The following is a 13863-nucleotide window of genomic DNA, read 5'->3' as shown; positions in this document are numbered from 1 at the left end:
AGCCTTGCTAGGGACAAAGGTCGCCCTGCCCACGGCCATGGGCATAGCTCCCAGCAGCCCATCTCAGCTTTATTAACACAGTTGTCCCTCCTGGCCCAAGGGGGAGAGAAAGGACCCACAGAATAGAGACTGTCTCCTCACTCCTCCCCCTCCCATTCGTCAACCCAACCTTCTTCAGGCTGCTCACCGATCCGGGCACAAATGGTCATGAGCATGTCGGTAACTGTCTTAGAATCATCCACCATGACCGTCTTGACCGTTCCATCCAGCATACGGATCTTCAGGGGCCGCTGCTTCTTCTTATACTCCATGGTGTCCTGGAAAGCCAGATTTAGGGGTCAGGGCAAGTCAAGAAATGCCAGGGTCTGAATTGGAGCGGGGGAGGGCACGGATAACCAATGGGGCGGGGAAAAGCGAGCACGAGGGAGCCACGAAGGCAGTCCCTCTTGGGCTCCTCCTGCTGCACCCTCAGCCAGAGCTTCCTCCTGTGCTGAACGGATTGGGCCATGCTGGAGATGCTCTCATCCTCCTCCTACTTGAGTAGCCAGCTCCGAGGGGTGCGTGTGTCTGTGTGTAGAGGTCAGGTCCTTAGGCCCAGCCTTCTCCTCCACCAGCAGCAACCAAGAGGACCCTCCATAGGCAGGAGGTACCTGTCTCCCTGCCTCTCTTACAGCCCCAGGGAAGACGCAGAGGCCTCTGGCTCCAATGCTGGCCCAGCCAGAGGGAGCGGCAGACCTGGCTCTGGACTTGGATCAATGTCGTTCCCAGAGGAATTTTACTGGGCATTTCTGGAGGAGTGGCTTTGCTTGGGGCCACCAGGACCCTATCCTGGGGGGGGGGGATTATGCTAGGCTAAGAGCCCTTCATTAACTGCTGTGGCTAAAACTGGCATCCAGCCTTACCCTCTACCAATTTGCTCGGCTGATCAGAAAGGCTCCCGAAGGGAAGCACTCACCCCATTGCGGAGCATGTAGTAGTCCAGAGCCTTCCCGGCCTCCAACCATATCCCCTTCTTGGGGTCTTCATCCGAGAGAAAAAGGCCAAAGTCGTGGGCTGAAGAAAGAACAGCAGGAATGGGGATGGGTTGGATCAAAATTGGGTAGATCCAGATGAGAGGTCGGAGACTCGTCTTGTTGAGACTGTTTGGGATAGTTTTGACCCTGTGACTCCTGAGGACATGGACAGGTTGTTGGGGAGGTTGAATGCCACCACATTTACTGGACCCGTGCCCCTCCTGGTTGGTACTGGCCACGCAGGAAGTGACACGAGGCTTCTTTGTTGGAGGGGGTCTTTCCTGCTGCCTTAAAAGAGGCGGTGGTGAGACCCCTCCTCAAGAAGCCTTCCCTGGACCCAGCTGTTTTAGGAAATTATCGTCCGGTCTCCAACCTTCGCTTTGTGGCGAAGGTTGTAGAGAGTGTGGTGGCACGTCAATTATCCCAATACCTGGACGAAACTGTCTATCTAGACCCATTCCAGTCCGGCTTTCGACCCGGATACAGTACGGAGACGGCTTTGGTCGTGCTGGTTGATGATCTCTGGAGGGACAGGGACAGGGGTTATTCCTCTGCCCTGGTCCTATTAGATCTCTCAGCGGCTTTCGATACCATCGACCATGGTATCCTGCTGCACCGGCTGGGGGGTTTGGGAGTGGAAGGCACCATTTATCGGTGGTTCTCCTCCTATCTCTCTGACTGGTCGCAGATGGTGTTGGCAGGGGGGCAGAGATTGACCCCGAGGCGCCTCACGTGTGGGGTGCCGCAGGGGTCGATTCTCTCGCCTCTCCTGTTCCTATATGAAGCCGCTGGGTGAGATCATCAGTGGTTTTGGGGTGAGGTACCAACTATACACTGATGATACGCAGCTGTACTTTTCCACCCCAGGCCACCCCAACGAAGCTGTCGAAGTGCTGTCCTGGTGCCTGGAAGCCGTACGGGTCTGGATGGGGAGAAACAGGCTCAAGCTTAATCCCTCCAAGACGGAGTGGCTGTGGATGCCGGCACCCCGGTACAGTCAGCTGCAGCCACAGCTGACTGTTGGGGGCGAGTCATTGGCCCCGATGGAGAGGGTGCGCAACTTGGGCGTTCTCCTGGATGAACGGCTGTCTTTTGAAGATCACTTGACGACCTTCTACAGGAGAGCTTTTTATCAGGTCCGCCTGATTCGCCAGTTGCGCCCCTTCCTTGACCTGGATGCCCTATGCACGGTCACTCATGCTCTTGTTACCTCTCGCTTGGATTACTGCAATGCTCTCTACATGGGGCTCCCCTTGAAGAGCACCCGGAAGCTCCAGTTAGTCCAGAATGCGGCTGCGCGGGTGATAGAGGGAGCGGTTTGGAGCTCCCATGTAACACCCATCCTGCGCAGACTGCACTGGCTGCCTGTTGTCTTCCGGGTGCGCTTCAAGGTATTGGTTACCACCTTTAAAGCGCTCCATGGCTTAGGACCGGGATACTTACGGGACCGTCTACTGCCATCTTGTACCTCCCATCGACCTGTGCGTTCTCACAGAGAGGGACTCCTTGGGGTGCCGTCAGCCAAGCAATGTTGACTGGCGGCCCCCAGGGGAAGGGCCTTCTCTGTGGGGGCTCCTACCCTGTGGAACGAACTTCCCCCTGGACTTCGACAACTACCAGACCTTCGGACCTTTCGCTGCGAACTTAAGACTTATCTATTCCGTCTCGCAGGACTGGCTTGAATTTTAATTTTGTAGTTGATTTTATGGGTTTTAATTTTTATTAATTTTATAGGGTTTGATTGTATTTTAAAATTGGGCCAAATTTAATAAGTTTTTTAACGCCTGTTTTTAGTATTGTATGTGTTTCCATTGTATTTTATCTTGGCTGTAAACCGCCCTGAGTCCTTTGGGAGAAGGGCGGTATACAAATTAAAATATTATTATTATTATTATTATTATTATTATTATTATTATTATTATTATTATTATTATTATTATTATTATTAGGAAGGGGGTTGGACCAGGGCAGGGTGGGTGGTGGGGGCTTGAGGTTAGCCAGTGATGCCCCCAAGCCACAGGGACATGAGCAAGGGACAAGGTGGAAATAGGGACCAGTCTCCTTCTCCAATGAAAGCCTGCCTGACCACTTACGCTGCCCCATCTGCGCCTCTGGCACCCGTTCCCGGATGATGCGGCAGGCATCGTACACCATAGTGGAAGGCTCAAACTGCATAGTCTTCACCACGTTGCCAATGCTTATCTTGAGCGATAAGGCCACCATGGTGGTGCCTGAGATGTGCCCTCTCCTGCTTCACCTGTTGAGGAAGAGTGGGGTGAGCAGGGAGCCCTTCCCTGGTGCCACGGGAGGTACAGTTAGGTGCCCACATAGGTGGCCCAAGCTGTCTGGTTCCCAAAGCAGCTGGTCTTCAGCATCTGGTGGCTCTTCCACATGGAACCCAGAGCCCTTCCTTTCCCACAGGGAGAAAGCAACAGCCTCAGGAGGGGTGGGGGGGGAGCTGAGGCTGCAATTTCTTACCCAATCCCATAGCACATCCCAAAAGCATTCTCTATGTGTGCCAACTCCCCTCCCCCCCCCCCGGTCCCTGGCACAGCTGCTGGAGGGGGGCAGCGGTCAAGATGAGAACAGGAGGGGGGTGGGTGGGGGGAGGGAGGGGAAGGGGGGAGAGGCGGGGAGATGAAGGATCAATGAAGGAATGATTGAAGATATGTAATTAAGAAATAGAAATAATTTGAAATGAAATCGGGGCTGCTCAGCTGCCATTTTAGAAGGGAATGGAAAGGGAGAGGAGAGAGTGAAGGAAGAAAGTAGGTAGGAAAGAGAGAGGTAGAAGAGGGGGAAAGGAGAGGAAGAAGAAAGGGGAAAGAGAGAGGGTTAGAAAGGGTGGAAGAGAAGAGTGGGGAAGGAGGAGAGGAAGTAGAAAAGTGAAGGAGAGGAAGGATGAAGAAAGTAGAAGAAAGTAGAGAAGGGAGGAGGAAAGGTTTGTTAAGGAAGGAAGTGGTAGCTGGGCAGGCCCGAATAAGTAATGAATGAAAGTTAATGATTAATATTGAATAAGAAATTGTATATTGAATAGGTTGTTGGAAAATGGAAATAAAACTTTTTTATTAAAAAAAAGAAGAAGATGAGAACAGGAGGTTGCTGCCCCATGACAAGAAATTTCCCTTTTACTGCCACCACCCTGGAGAAGTGCGGAGCTCCCATGCCCAGGCAGGCGCGGCTTGCGCCAGGGCAGGGCAGCAGGAAGGGGGTGTGGCCCAGAAGGAGCCTGTGGGCAAAGATGTGCCACATCATACCCATAGGAGGAAGCCCCTCCTGGTGGAGCTGAACTGATAAGGCCGGTGGCCGGAGGAGACAGATTATGCCCAGATGGCCAGCGAGAGGAAACCGCTGAAGGAAGCCAGAAGGCCCAGCCTGGCACCCGTCGATTGCCTCCTTCCCCCCCCCCTCCACAGTTGAAGGCGACTCCAATGCCTCTGGCACAAAGTGAAGATGGTGCCTGTAATGAGGGGGCTGCAGAGGACCCTCCCAGGCAAAGCTACCTCATGAGACGGGGGGGCGCAGGGGAGAGAGTTCTCTCTCTTGGGTTTAAAGCCGAGGATGCACTTCCTGGAGGAGAAAAGGAACTCCTCCAACAAGGAAGGCAGCCCATGCTAGAAAACTGGTGCCAACACTACACTGTGCTGTACCCCACCCTGCCACTTTACACCCTTTCATCACACCCCACTGCTTCCCTAGAGCTCAGACCAACCATGCAGCTGGCAGCAGTTTCCAGGGAAGAGTGACCGTCTTGACCTTAGACCTGAGGGTGGCTATGACGAGTGCCTGCTGGGCCCACCCCGATATCTCTGATGTGCCTGCCTTTTGTGCCACTGCCAGAGGCAGACTGGCAGCTGGCAGGGTCCCTTGCAGGCTTGGAGGAGGCAGGGGCTTCTGCTCTGTTCTTCAACCAAGCACTTCCTCTGCCCTCCTCCCATCCCCCTGGGACTCCTCTGGGTACCTGATTCTGCCTGTCCAGCTGCCCAGTCCTTTGCAGTCTTTGTCAGGGGGGGACTTTGGGTGTGGAGTCCACCTGCTTCGGCTTCTGGACAGGGCGACACTCTCCTATCTGTGCCCCAGCAGCTGCAGCCCCTTTCCTCTCATCTGACCCCAAGGCCAGCCCTCCCCACTTCTGCTTGGGTGGGTCACACCCACTCCTCAAGGCCCCTCCCCTCAATGGCACCCACCAATCAGGTGAATTTAGATGCCCTGCCACCTCTCACCCCAAAGCATCCAGGAGCAGTGAGGGCGCCTGAGCAGAGATGGGCAGCTCCCAGCCCAAGTTAGAGCCCAGCCACAAGGGCATCTTTTCTGCACCCAAATGGGGACCAGCAGCTCAAGCCCAGCCCAGCCCAGCCAGCAGGACAGACTTTTCCGCATTGGCCAAGGGAGGTCGCATTTGAGGAGGGGGGGGAGCAGAACCAGGCATCCCAGGATGCTCATAAGCTATAGAGATGGGTCAAACCCTGCTCCTCCTCCTCAGCCACAAGTCCCCCCACTTCTCACTTTGCAGTCACAGGTAAAATTGATCCTCCCTCCCAAAGGGACTCCAGGAACCCTAGTAGCTCCAGAACCACCTGGGAGGAAAGCTGATGGAGGCTCTGCCCATTTCTGCTGCTCCTAATTGGTCTCAGTGGGCTTCACTGCCTTTACCCCTGGGCTCCAGGATGCTGTCCCTCAATCCCGACTTAACCCAGAAATCAGCAAATTCTCTACCTGCCTCACTCTGGAATGGAGCTGGGGGTGGTGGTAATCTTGTTAATATTGTAGGCCAACAATGTGAGGGAAAGGCCAAAGCAGGTGGCAAAGCCAATCTCTCAAGAGTGGGGAGGGGCTCTGAGCCCTCCCTTCTTCATATAGACTCCTGGGCTGTCAAGAAGCAACCGGTAATGGGGCAAGTGCCTCTGCCCCAGAGTCCTCCCTGGCCTCCCCCTAGGAGGCAAGCACTCCCCCCTGCGTCGTCCCCCCCACATGCTGCCTGCCAGGGAGACATTCCAGGGCTGCATTCTCAGCATGCCCCAAAGACGTCTGTTCTGGGGAGGCCCCCACCTTCCCCCTGGCTGGCTCAGCCCCAGGCACGCCAGAGACTCTGTGGTCCATGGGGGGAGGAAGGAGGGGCAGGCCTCTGCCTAAGCACCCACCCTCCCCCCTCTGAAAGAGGAAGCAGGGCCAGCAACCAATGGGAAGGACGACTTCTGTGCTTTCCTTTCCGGTTCCCAGAAGACATTCTCCAGCTGTTCTTTGGTTAGGCTTCCCTTTTCTCGCAACCCCCACCCTTCCTTCCAACTGCCAACAGGACCAGACCCTTCTCTGAAAGACAGGAGGAGAGCCCCCTCTTCATTCCTCAGCCCTCCTGGACAATGTGACCCATCTGTTAGAGCAGTGGTTCTCAACCTTTATAGTGCTGCGACTCCTTTAATACAATTCCTCACGATGTGGCGACCCCTTTAATACAATTCCCCACGATGTGGCGACCCCAACCATAAAATTATTTTCGTTTTGAATTTATCGCGCCTGAAGCCGTATTGGCTAGCGATCTGAACTGCTTGCGATTGCCTTGAGGACAGAGGCATTAAAGCGGAGACTCCTCCCCTATTAAGTTTATCGCGCCTGAAGCCAGATTAGGCTAGCGATTGGGAGTGATTGCAGCTTGCTTGAGAGGGAGACATCAGAGCAAAGATTTCTCTCTTTTTTAATTCATCGTGCCTGAAGCCGAATTCGGCTAGCGATTTGAAGAGCCTACAGCTGGCTTGTGGAGTCAACCACTGGAGCGCGATTCTTCGACTCGCAAGTATACTTCCCATATTTCCGATGGTCTTAGGTGACCCCTGGCAAATCATCATTTGACCCCCAACGGGGTCCCAACCCACAGGTTGAGAACCGCTGTTAGAGGTTGGCAAAGTTCAGGATCACAGCCTATTTTTCCTCTCACGCCTCCTCTCTCTCGTTCGACACTCTTGATGCTGCCATAGTCCTTAACCTCTAGCCAAGGCCCATTTTGTGAGCTCCAGCATCCTAGAAAAGACTTCCTAAGGTGGGAGGACCCCCCCAACTCCCACAAAACCTTTCCCCCATTTCATTCTGAGGCAACAAGATTGACTCATTCAATACAGAGATGGCACCACTTGCCAGCTTCATTACAAAATCCAAAGCCCCTCCCCACCCCAGTTCGGGCTTAAACCTGCATGTGTTTGCCTCCTGCTACCACCCCCATACCTGGTAAGGAATTCTGTTGCCACCATTCTGCCTGTCCTAGAACTAAGGCAGACAATGCAGGAGGAAATGGAAGGGTTAGGGTTAGGAAATGGAAGGGTTAGGGCATCCACAGACAGTCATCTGGCGAAGCAAGAGGGAGGGCAATCATGGGAGACTTTCTGGGGAAAAAGTTGGCCTAGACTGCCCCCCCCACCCCGAAACCTCCCCTGGCCTTGGCAGAGTCACGAACAGCTCCTGTCCTCTTGCATAGCCAGTGGCTGCACCCGTTTCCTGGCAAAAAGGCTGCTGCCACCTGTTGTGCTCTAAATCGCCTCTAATGCAGCCTGGGAATTGTCAATTGCATTGGACACTGTATGTGTGAGCGTGTGTGCGCGCGCACACACATGGACGCAAGAGTGGTGAGCCAATTTCTTAAAACGGAAGTGCAGGAGATCAACCCCTTTAGCAAACAGCAGAAGCTGTCAATTGAGCCTCAACCACTACTTGGGGACCGGAGGAATCGGGCTGGTCTGGCCAAATCCAGAGAATTGTGTTGTATCTGCAGAATGGGCTGGGTAAGAACACAGAGGAGTCTGACCCCGCCCCCCCCTTCCCCCCCTTGATTTTCCCAGATAAATGCTGTGCCTGGACAGGTAACAGCAACACTTTGCCACAGGGAATCCTGTTTGGAGGAGAAAGGGCTCATGCATCTTCCCCTAAACCTACACATCTTGTCGGGACCTGGAGGGGTCAAAATGAAAGCAGCTGCAAACTTTCTGGGTCAGTTTTCAAACCCAATGAAGTCCCAGTACCTCATGGTTGCCAGAGAGCTAGATCTTCCTTTGCAGGAGACATGTTTGGGGAGGGGGTGGTGGGAGGGGTGTCTGGGGGACCCATAGGCCCAGGCATTCTCAGCTCATTCTCAGAAACAGTGAAGCAGCGTCCGGCAAGCCTTTGCCAAGCCTCTGGTGCGGCTTGTTGCAAAGGCAGGCGGTCATTCAAAAGAGCACTAATGGACATGCAGCAGAGTGCCTGACTGCCCTGAGACAAGCACCCCTTGAACCCCTGCCCTTCTTTCCCCACACTTTTGTTCAGGGGTGGCCCCCCATCTCTCCCTCCTCTTACAGACAGAAGGACAAAAACACAGAAATCGGGAACTGGAATAAAAGAGCTGCCAACTTTCTAGCTTGGATAAGTACCAAGCCAAAAAGGAAGATGGTAGCATCATTCAAAATTAAATTGTGTGTGAATTGGGGCACAGATGTGATGACCCTCTCCCCAGTAGGACCCCAGGACCAACCAAAGCCAAGCAATTTTTCAGCCCCAGCAGAAAAAACTCTCTGGGGGAGTCTCAGGTGGGTGGGGGGTGTCTTATGCAGAGCAGAATCACCAGAAGTAGCAATTGGGGAATGTGCATGATGGACCCAAGCCAACACTAGACCAGAGACTGGGAAAGGCAGGTCAGCTGAACTGCACGACCATGTTTCAATTCTAGAACTGACCCTGAAGATTTTTATAAACTCATTAACTACTGTGAAGTTCTCGATTAAAAAATGCAGTCCAAATCCCGCCCCCATGCCAGGTGTTTGCTACAGGTTTATCCTTCCATCCTCAGTCCATGAACATCTGGGGAAGCAGAGCCTTAACATCGAATGGCTTGAAAATATTTGGGGCGCTGAATGTCTCTACAGAAAAATGAAACAGCCTAAGAACAAATAAGGAAGGAGGAGGAAGAGAGGAACTGGGCCTGGTTGCGTTCCTTCTCTGCATTTTAGTTTGGGGCACCAAACAAGGAATCTGCCAGGCTCGGCTCTTGGCTGCAACAGGGCAGATAGAAACGGGGGCCCAGAAGGCAAGGGGGGAGCCAAGTCCAGAACAAGGATAGGTGGACGACTCCTTGATACAGGAAGGGCACTGTGGTCTGTGGGAAGATGGTGGACCTGAACTTCCCTGCTCAAAAACCACCAGACACCTTTAACCTTATGCTTCACCACCCTGGAAAGGCAAAGCCGGAAAGTTTCAAAAGATAAAGCCCATTCCAGCTGAAAGGCCATGCAAGGGGAAGGTCTCCTCCTCCTCTTCACTCTCCAGATAGCCAAAGCAAACCTGAAGCTGGTTGTGCCAGGGCCAAAGGCTTCCGAGAGCCCCAGTGCAAGGAGATCCAGCTGTGCCAGGGGTACCTGAGGCCAGCCGAGCCACCCAGGAAGGAAGGAAGGAAGGAGCAGCCACCCACCTACCCGCACCCACTGGCCCAGGGCCATCTCTCTGCAAAAGAGAAATGCAACAGGAAACAGCTCACCCGCCCAGCTTCCACTGCTCTTCTGCGGCCTGGGCTAGAGTTGACAGGCCTCCAGACACCCAGGCAGGGCTCTCCTCCTTCCCTTCCCCACACAGCACCGCCTGCCCTCCTTCTTGCTATGCCATTCCAAGTCAGTTGGCCCCCTCCCTCCCTGGGCGTGAGGTCCATCACAGCCCCACCCTCTCTGAGCTGGGCCTACTTTCCCTGACTCTGCCCTGCAGCAGCCGCCTGAGGCCCAGCCAGCCCCGGCTTCCCAACGGAAGCACAACATCTGCAGCCTTTGACACACTGGCAGGTATGGAAGGGAGCCCCTGACACAAACCTCTGGAGGTGCTAAGCAGCCTCGCCTGCTCCCTGACTCCACAGGATAGAAGGGCCGACTCTCCCCTGCAGGATGGTCCCTGGTCAGCTGCCCACAGGTCCACTTCCTGCCCATCCAGCTCACGGCTGCCTCAACAGGCTCCACTGACGCCAGAGCTTCCTCCCTCCCACTCTCGGCACAAGGGAAGAAGGGCAAACGGGTGAGAGGCAGAGGGGGCACCAGAGGTCCCCAGCAAGAGGATGCCCCTTCCAGCATTCCAAGGTGCCCCAAAGAGGGGGGGGGAAGAGGAAGCACTCCCTCCCACAGAGCCAGGAACAGGCTCTGGACTCCCTCCCTCCCTTCAAAAGTCATCCTGGGATGGTCATCCTTAGCCTGGCTCTTCCTGAACCAGAAACCAGGAGAGGGAGTGGAGAGAGATGGCCCATGTGAACCGGGTTTCTTCTCTGTGCCCATCATGTTTAGAAGCCGTGCACTCAAGAGGGCCCTTCAACTTGACACGCCAACCTGAACCCTGCAGGGCACTCTTGGCTATGCCTCATCCCTCCCAAATGTGGAGACAGAAGAATCCAGCCAGCTGGAGGAGGAACTGAGTAGGAAGCGTCCCCCTCCCACGGCAAAAGAGTCCACAATGATTGCTACCAAATATGGAATTCCTGGCCACCTCAGGGCCCCGCCTCAGCAGCAGCAGCAGCAGTCAAGGGTGGGGAGGCTCAGGGCCTCTATTCGGAGGAAGAGAGAACCACAACACCAAGAACTGGCAGATGGCACAACTGACAGGGAGGGGGCCTTAGGTTTTTCTTGTGTCAGATGAGGAAAGTGAAGGGCACCCGTCCCCCACAATCCTGGATATGCCCTGAGGCGCCCTCCCCACCCTGGGCAAGCATACCACTGTCCCTCTATAGCCTCAGGCATGATTTGTGACACACTTGTGGGATTCCTGCCCCTTTGCAGCTTTCAAGCAATCTAACCCAGGTTGTAGGGGAAGTCCTGGATATGCCATTGCTGAGTGAATGTTACAGCTGCAGTCAAAGGCTTTGCATTCAGTGGGGGGATGTCTCACTTCTGCAACTACAAGAAACAAGGGAGATGCCGAGATATGCCCAGTGACACCTGGCAGTGCCCTTTCAAGCTGAGCACTGCAAGATAACTTCCACGTGGGAGAAAAGTTGGCCGCATGCTCTAGAGGCCTCCCCTTGGGCACACCTGCTGCCTCGCTCTCAGCTCCAGCAAAAAGCAGAAGCCCAGAGGAAGTCCAAGGCCATAGAGCTTCATGGGAGGGGGGGGGGGACTTCCCAGGAGTTTCCTAGAGTCCCTCACAAAGCAAGCCAGGATGGCATCAGCAGCCCCCACCAAGGAAGTGCAGCTTTAGAAAGGAACAGAAAGTGGAAATCAACTTGGCAGCCGCCAAAGAGCAAAGCAGTAAAACAAAGTAGGTAACTGCAGAGAAACAGATTACTCCAAATTTCACAGCTCCATTTTCAGTAAATTAAAAATAATCCCAGTCATCTTGATAAAAATGGCCCAAAACATTTGATAAAGCCTGCTGCAGTTTGTGGTTTTATTTTTTCCTGTAAACACTCGCCTGATAATTCTGGAGTACGCATTGCACAAGACACAATTGGTGCTATAAACCTACTAGAGTGCTCTTTTTTTAAAAAAAAGTGCATTTCTGATACACCCTGGTTGCTTGCAGGCATTGATGAAATATCTGCTAGCAAGCAACCAAACTCCAGAGAGCACCAAGGCCTCCACAATTCTGCCCCCAGCAGCTAGATTCCCTTCTATTTGAAAAAAATATTTCAGAAATCTAACAGAGACCTCTTCATGCAAAGACCCGTCACCAGTGAGAAATGCCCCTCCCTCAGCCCCCACCCCCACCCTTCGAAGCACAGCGCCATAAAAGGGACTATTTTGTTCACATTCGGCTCAATATTGAAACTCCGCCTTTTCCCCGCCTGGAATTTTAAGGAGCAGGCGAGGTTCTCTCTTCTGCTGCGCCAACCACCACCCTGCAAAGTAGACTGGCTGACCCGGGGGTGGGATTGCCGCCGGGGAGGGGGCTCCGAGAGCTGCAGAGTGGGCAGCCGGGAGTGGAGGGAAGAGTGGGAGTGGGAAAGAGTGGAAAGGAAAGAGTGGGGGGAGTGGGAGAAGCCAGAAGTTCCCCCTTTCCGCTTTCCTTCCGCCCGAAGGCCAACTTTCCCGGAGGCCCCTCTCGGAGTGGCTGGACCGTCCAGCCAAGAGGGGAGTGGAGGGGGGGTCGGCCCGGGGCAAAGCGCTGCCGGCTCAGACAGGAGAGCCCCCAAACTCTCGGGGGCTGCACGGGGCAGGCAGCGAGCGCGGGGATCTTCCTCTGCACGGCACCCCGAGGCCGAGGGCAGCGAAGGCCCCGCTGCCCTCCCGGGACCCTCCCCTCTCGACCGAGGAAGGGGGGGTGAAGGCAGAGTCGGAGGGTCCCCACCGGGGCTTTCTCCGCCGCCAGACCTCCATCCCACCCGGGGGAGAGTTGGAGGCAGGCCCGGCCGAGACTCCCTGCGCTCGCCACTTCGCGGTCGTCCTGCAAAGGGCTCCGGGCCCTTCCCAGAGGGCGGACGGGCGAGCGCGAAGGCCGAGCGGCGCCACTCCCCGCCCGTCGGCCGCGCAGCTGGCTGGGCCTCCCGGGGGAGCGGCGGCGACGGCGGCGGGTTCCTACCTGCGGGGCGACGCGGCGGCGGCGGGCGCTGGGCTGTGAGCGAGGGCGGGGAGGGCCGCCCCACCTCCCGCCTGAGCCCGCCCCGCCCGAGAGGCGCCTCCCCGCCAGGGCGCATGCCCGGGGCCGTCGGGGGGAACCTCCCTCCTACCCTCCGCTGAGTCGAGGCTCCCGAAATGCCTCTTTGCCGTCGTGGGCGCGCCCTCGGGCTGAGGGGAGAAGGGAAGCGGCGGAGCTCTCGTGGGCGGCCCGGGAGAGCGGAGCTCTCAAATCTGCTTTTTCCCCGGTAGACCGGACAGTCCTCCGCGCGGTGGCCTTTCGAACCTGGTCTTAGAAAGGCTCCGTTACTTCAACTCCCAGAATTCCTCGGCCAACTTGGTTTGCTTTTAAGCCTGGATGTTGAAGTCCACCCATGTTAATAGCAATAGCACTTAGACTTATATACCGCTTCAAAGTGCTTTCCAGCCCTCTCTAACCGGTTTATAGCGTCAGCCTCTTGCCCCCAACAATCTGGCTCCTCATTTTACCGACCTCGGAAGGATGGAAGGCTGAGTCAACCTTGAGCCTGGTGAGATTCAAACTGTCAAACAGCTGGCAGGTGGTGATCAGCACAAGTATCCTGCAGTACTGCACTCTCAGGACTGTGCCACCGCAGCTCTTATTTAAATTAAACTGACCAAGGTTGCAAAGCGGTGCTCTGGAGGTTCAGTTTTGCGCTTTTGTTGCTTTTAGCTGAGTGGAGAATATCGGAATGCGCCTCATTCCCCCCCCCCTTTCTGTGCTGCTGGTGTATGTCCTTGGGGAAGCAGGTGAAGAACCTGGGCAGGATGCCCTGGGCAGGGTCTCTCTGGGCTGCCCCTTCAAAGCAGGCGGCCACCTCCCTTAGGCAGTAGCAGCTACAGTGGGAGGCTGCTTTGGAGGCCCCGGCAGAGGCATTGACCTGTGTCATGCCGGAGGAAGTAGTCTGGAAAAATACCGGTAGGCAAGATGTCAATGATGTTGCCGGTCGGCTGACTCTCGACATGCTACCAGGGAAGAGCTGAGGGTCTTTGGGGGCTCTAATGGTGTTTGTCATGGGTCGACTTGAATACCTTCAGAACCTCTAGTTGCTGATGCTGCCCTGCAGGGAAAGAAAATCCGAACCTACAAAGACAAAATCACATTAAGAACCTAGAACATAAAGCAGTTCTTGGGTGGCCTATGTGGCACCGCCCGCAAGCTGCACCGGTTGCCGGTTTGTTTCCAGGTCCAATTCAAGGTGTTGAAAATCCTTCATGGCAGATCCTCCCCATCTGCATTTTGTTCCCATCATCTTGGTTAATTGAATTTTAACTGAATTTTAAATGTA

At 55.0% G+C, this 13863-nt stretch overlaps 1 protein-coding gene across 1 annotated transcript in view; it reads right to left on the bottom strand.

The window, feature by feature from the left end:
• The window catches only part of TLN1 (talin 1), a 44721-nt gene extending 32054 nt beyond the window's left edge, over window positions 1-12667 (bottom strand). Inside the window, exons 1-4 of the mRNA XM_058172560.1 lie at window positions 12519-12667; window positions 3107-3270; window positions 956-1053; window positions 188-317 (exon numbers count right to left, since the gene is read on the bottom strand). Coding sequence (XP_058028543.1) covers window positions 188-317; window positions 956-1053; window positions 3107-3236 — 358 coding nt within the window. The 5' untranslated portion in view covers window positions 3237-3270; window positions 12519-12667. The remainder of the gene's footprint in view (window positions 1-187; window positions 318-955; window positions 1054-3106; window positions 3271-12518) is intronic.
• Between the last annotated feature and the right edge of the window lie 1196 nt (window positions 12668-13863).

This window comes from Ahaetulla prasina, chromosome 2 (assembly GCF_028640845.1).
Source record: "Ahaetulla prasina isolate Xishuangbanna chromosome 2, ASM2864084v1, whole genome shotgun sequence".
Classification (NCBI taxonomy): Eukaryota; Metazoa; Chordata; class Lepidosauria; order Squamata; family Colubridae; genus Ahaetulla; species Ahaetulla prasina.
The sequence above is the reverse complement of the archived record's forward strand: the minus strand, read 5'-3'. Positions and strand labels throughout refer to the sequence as shown.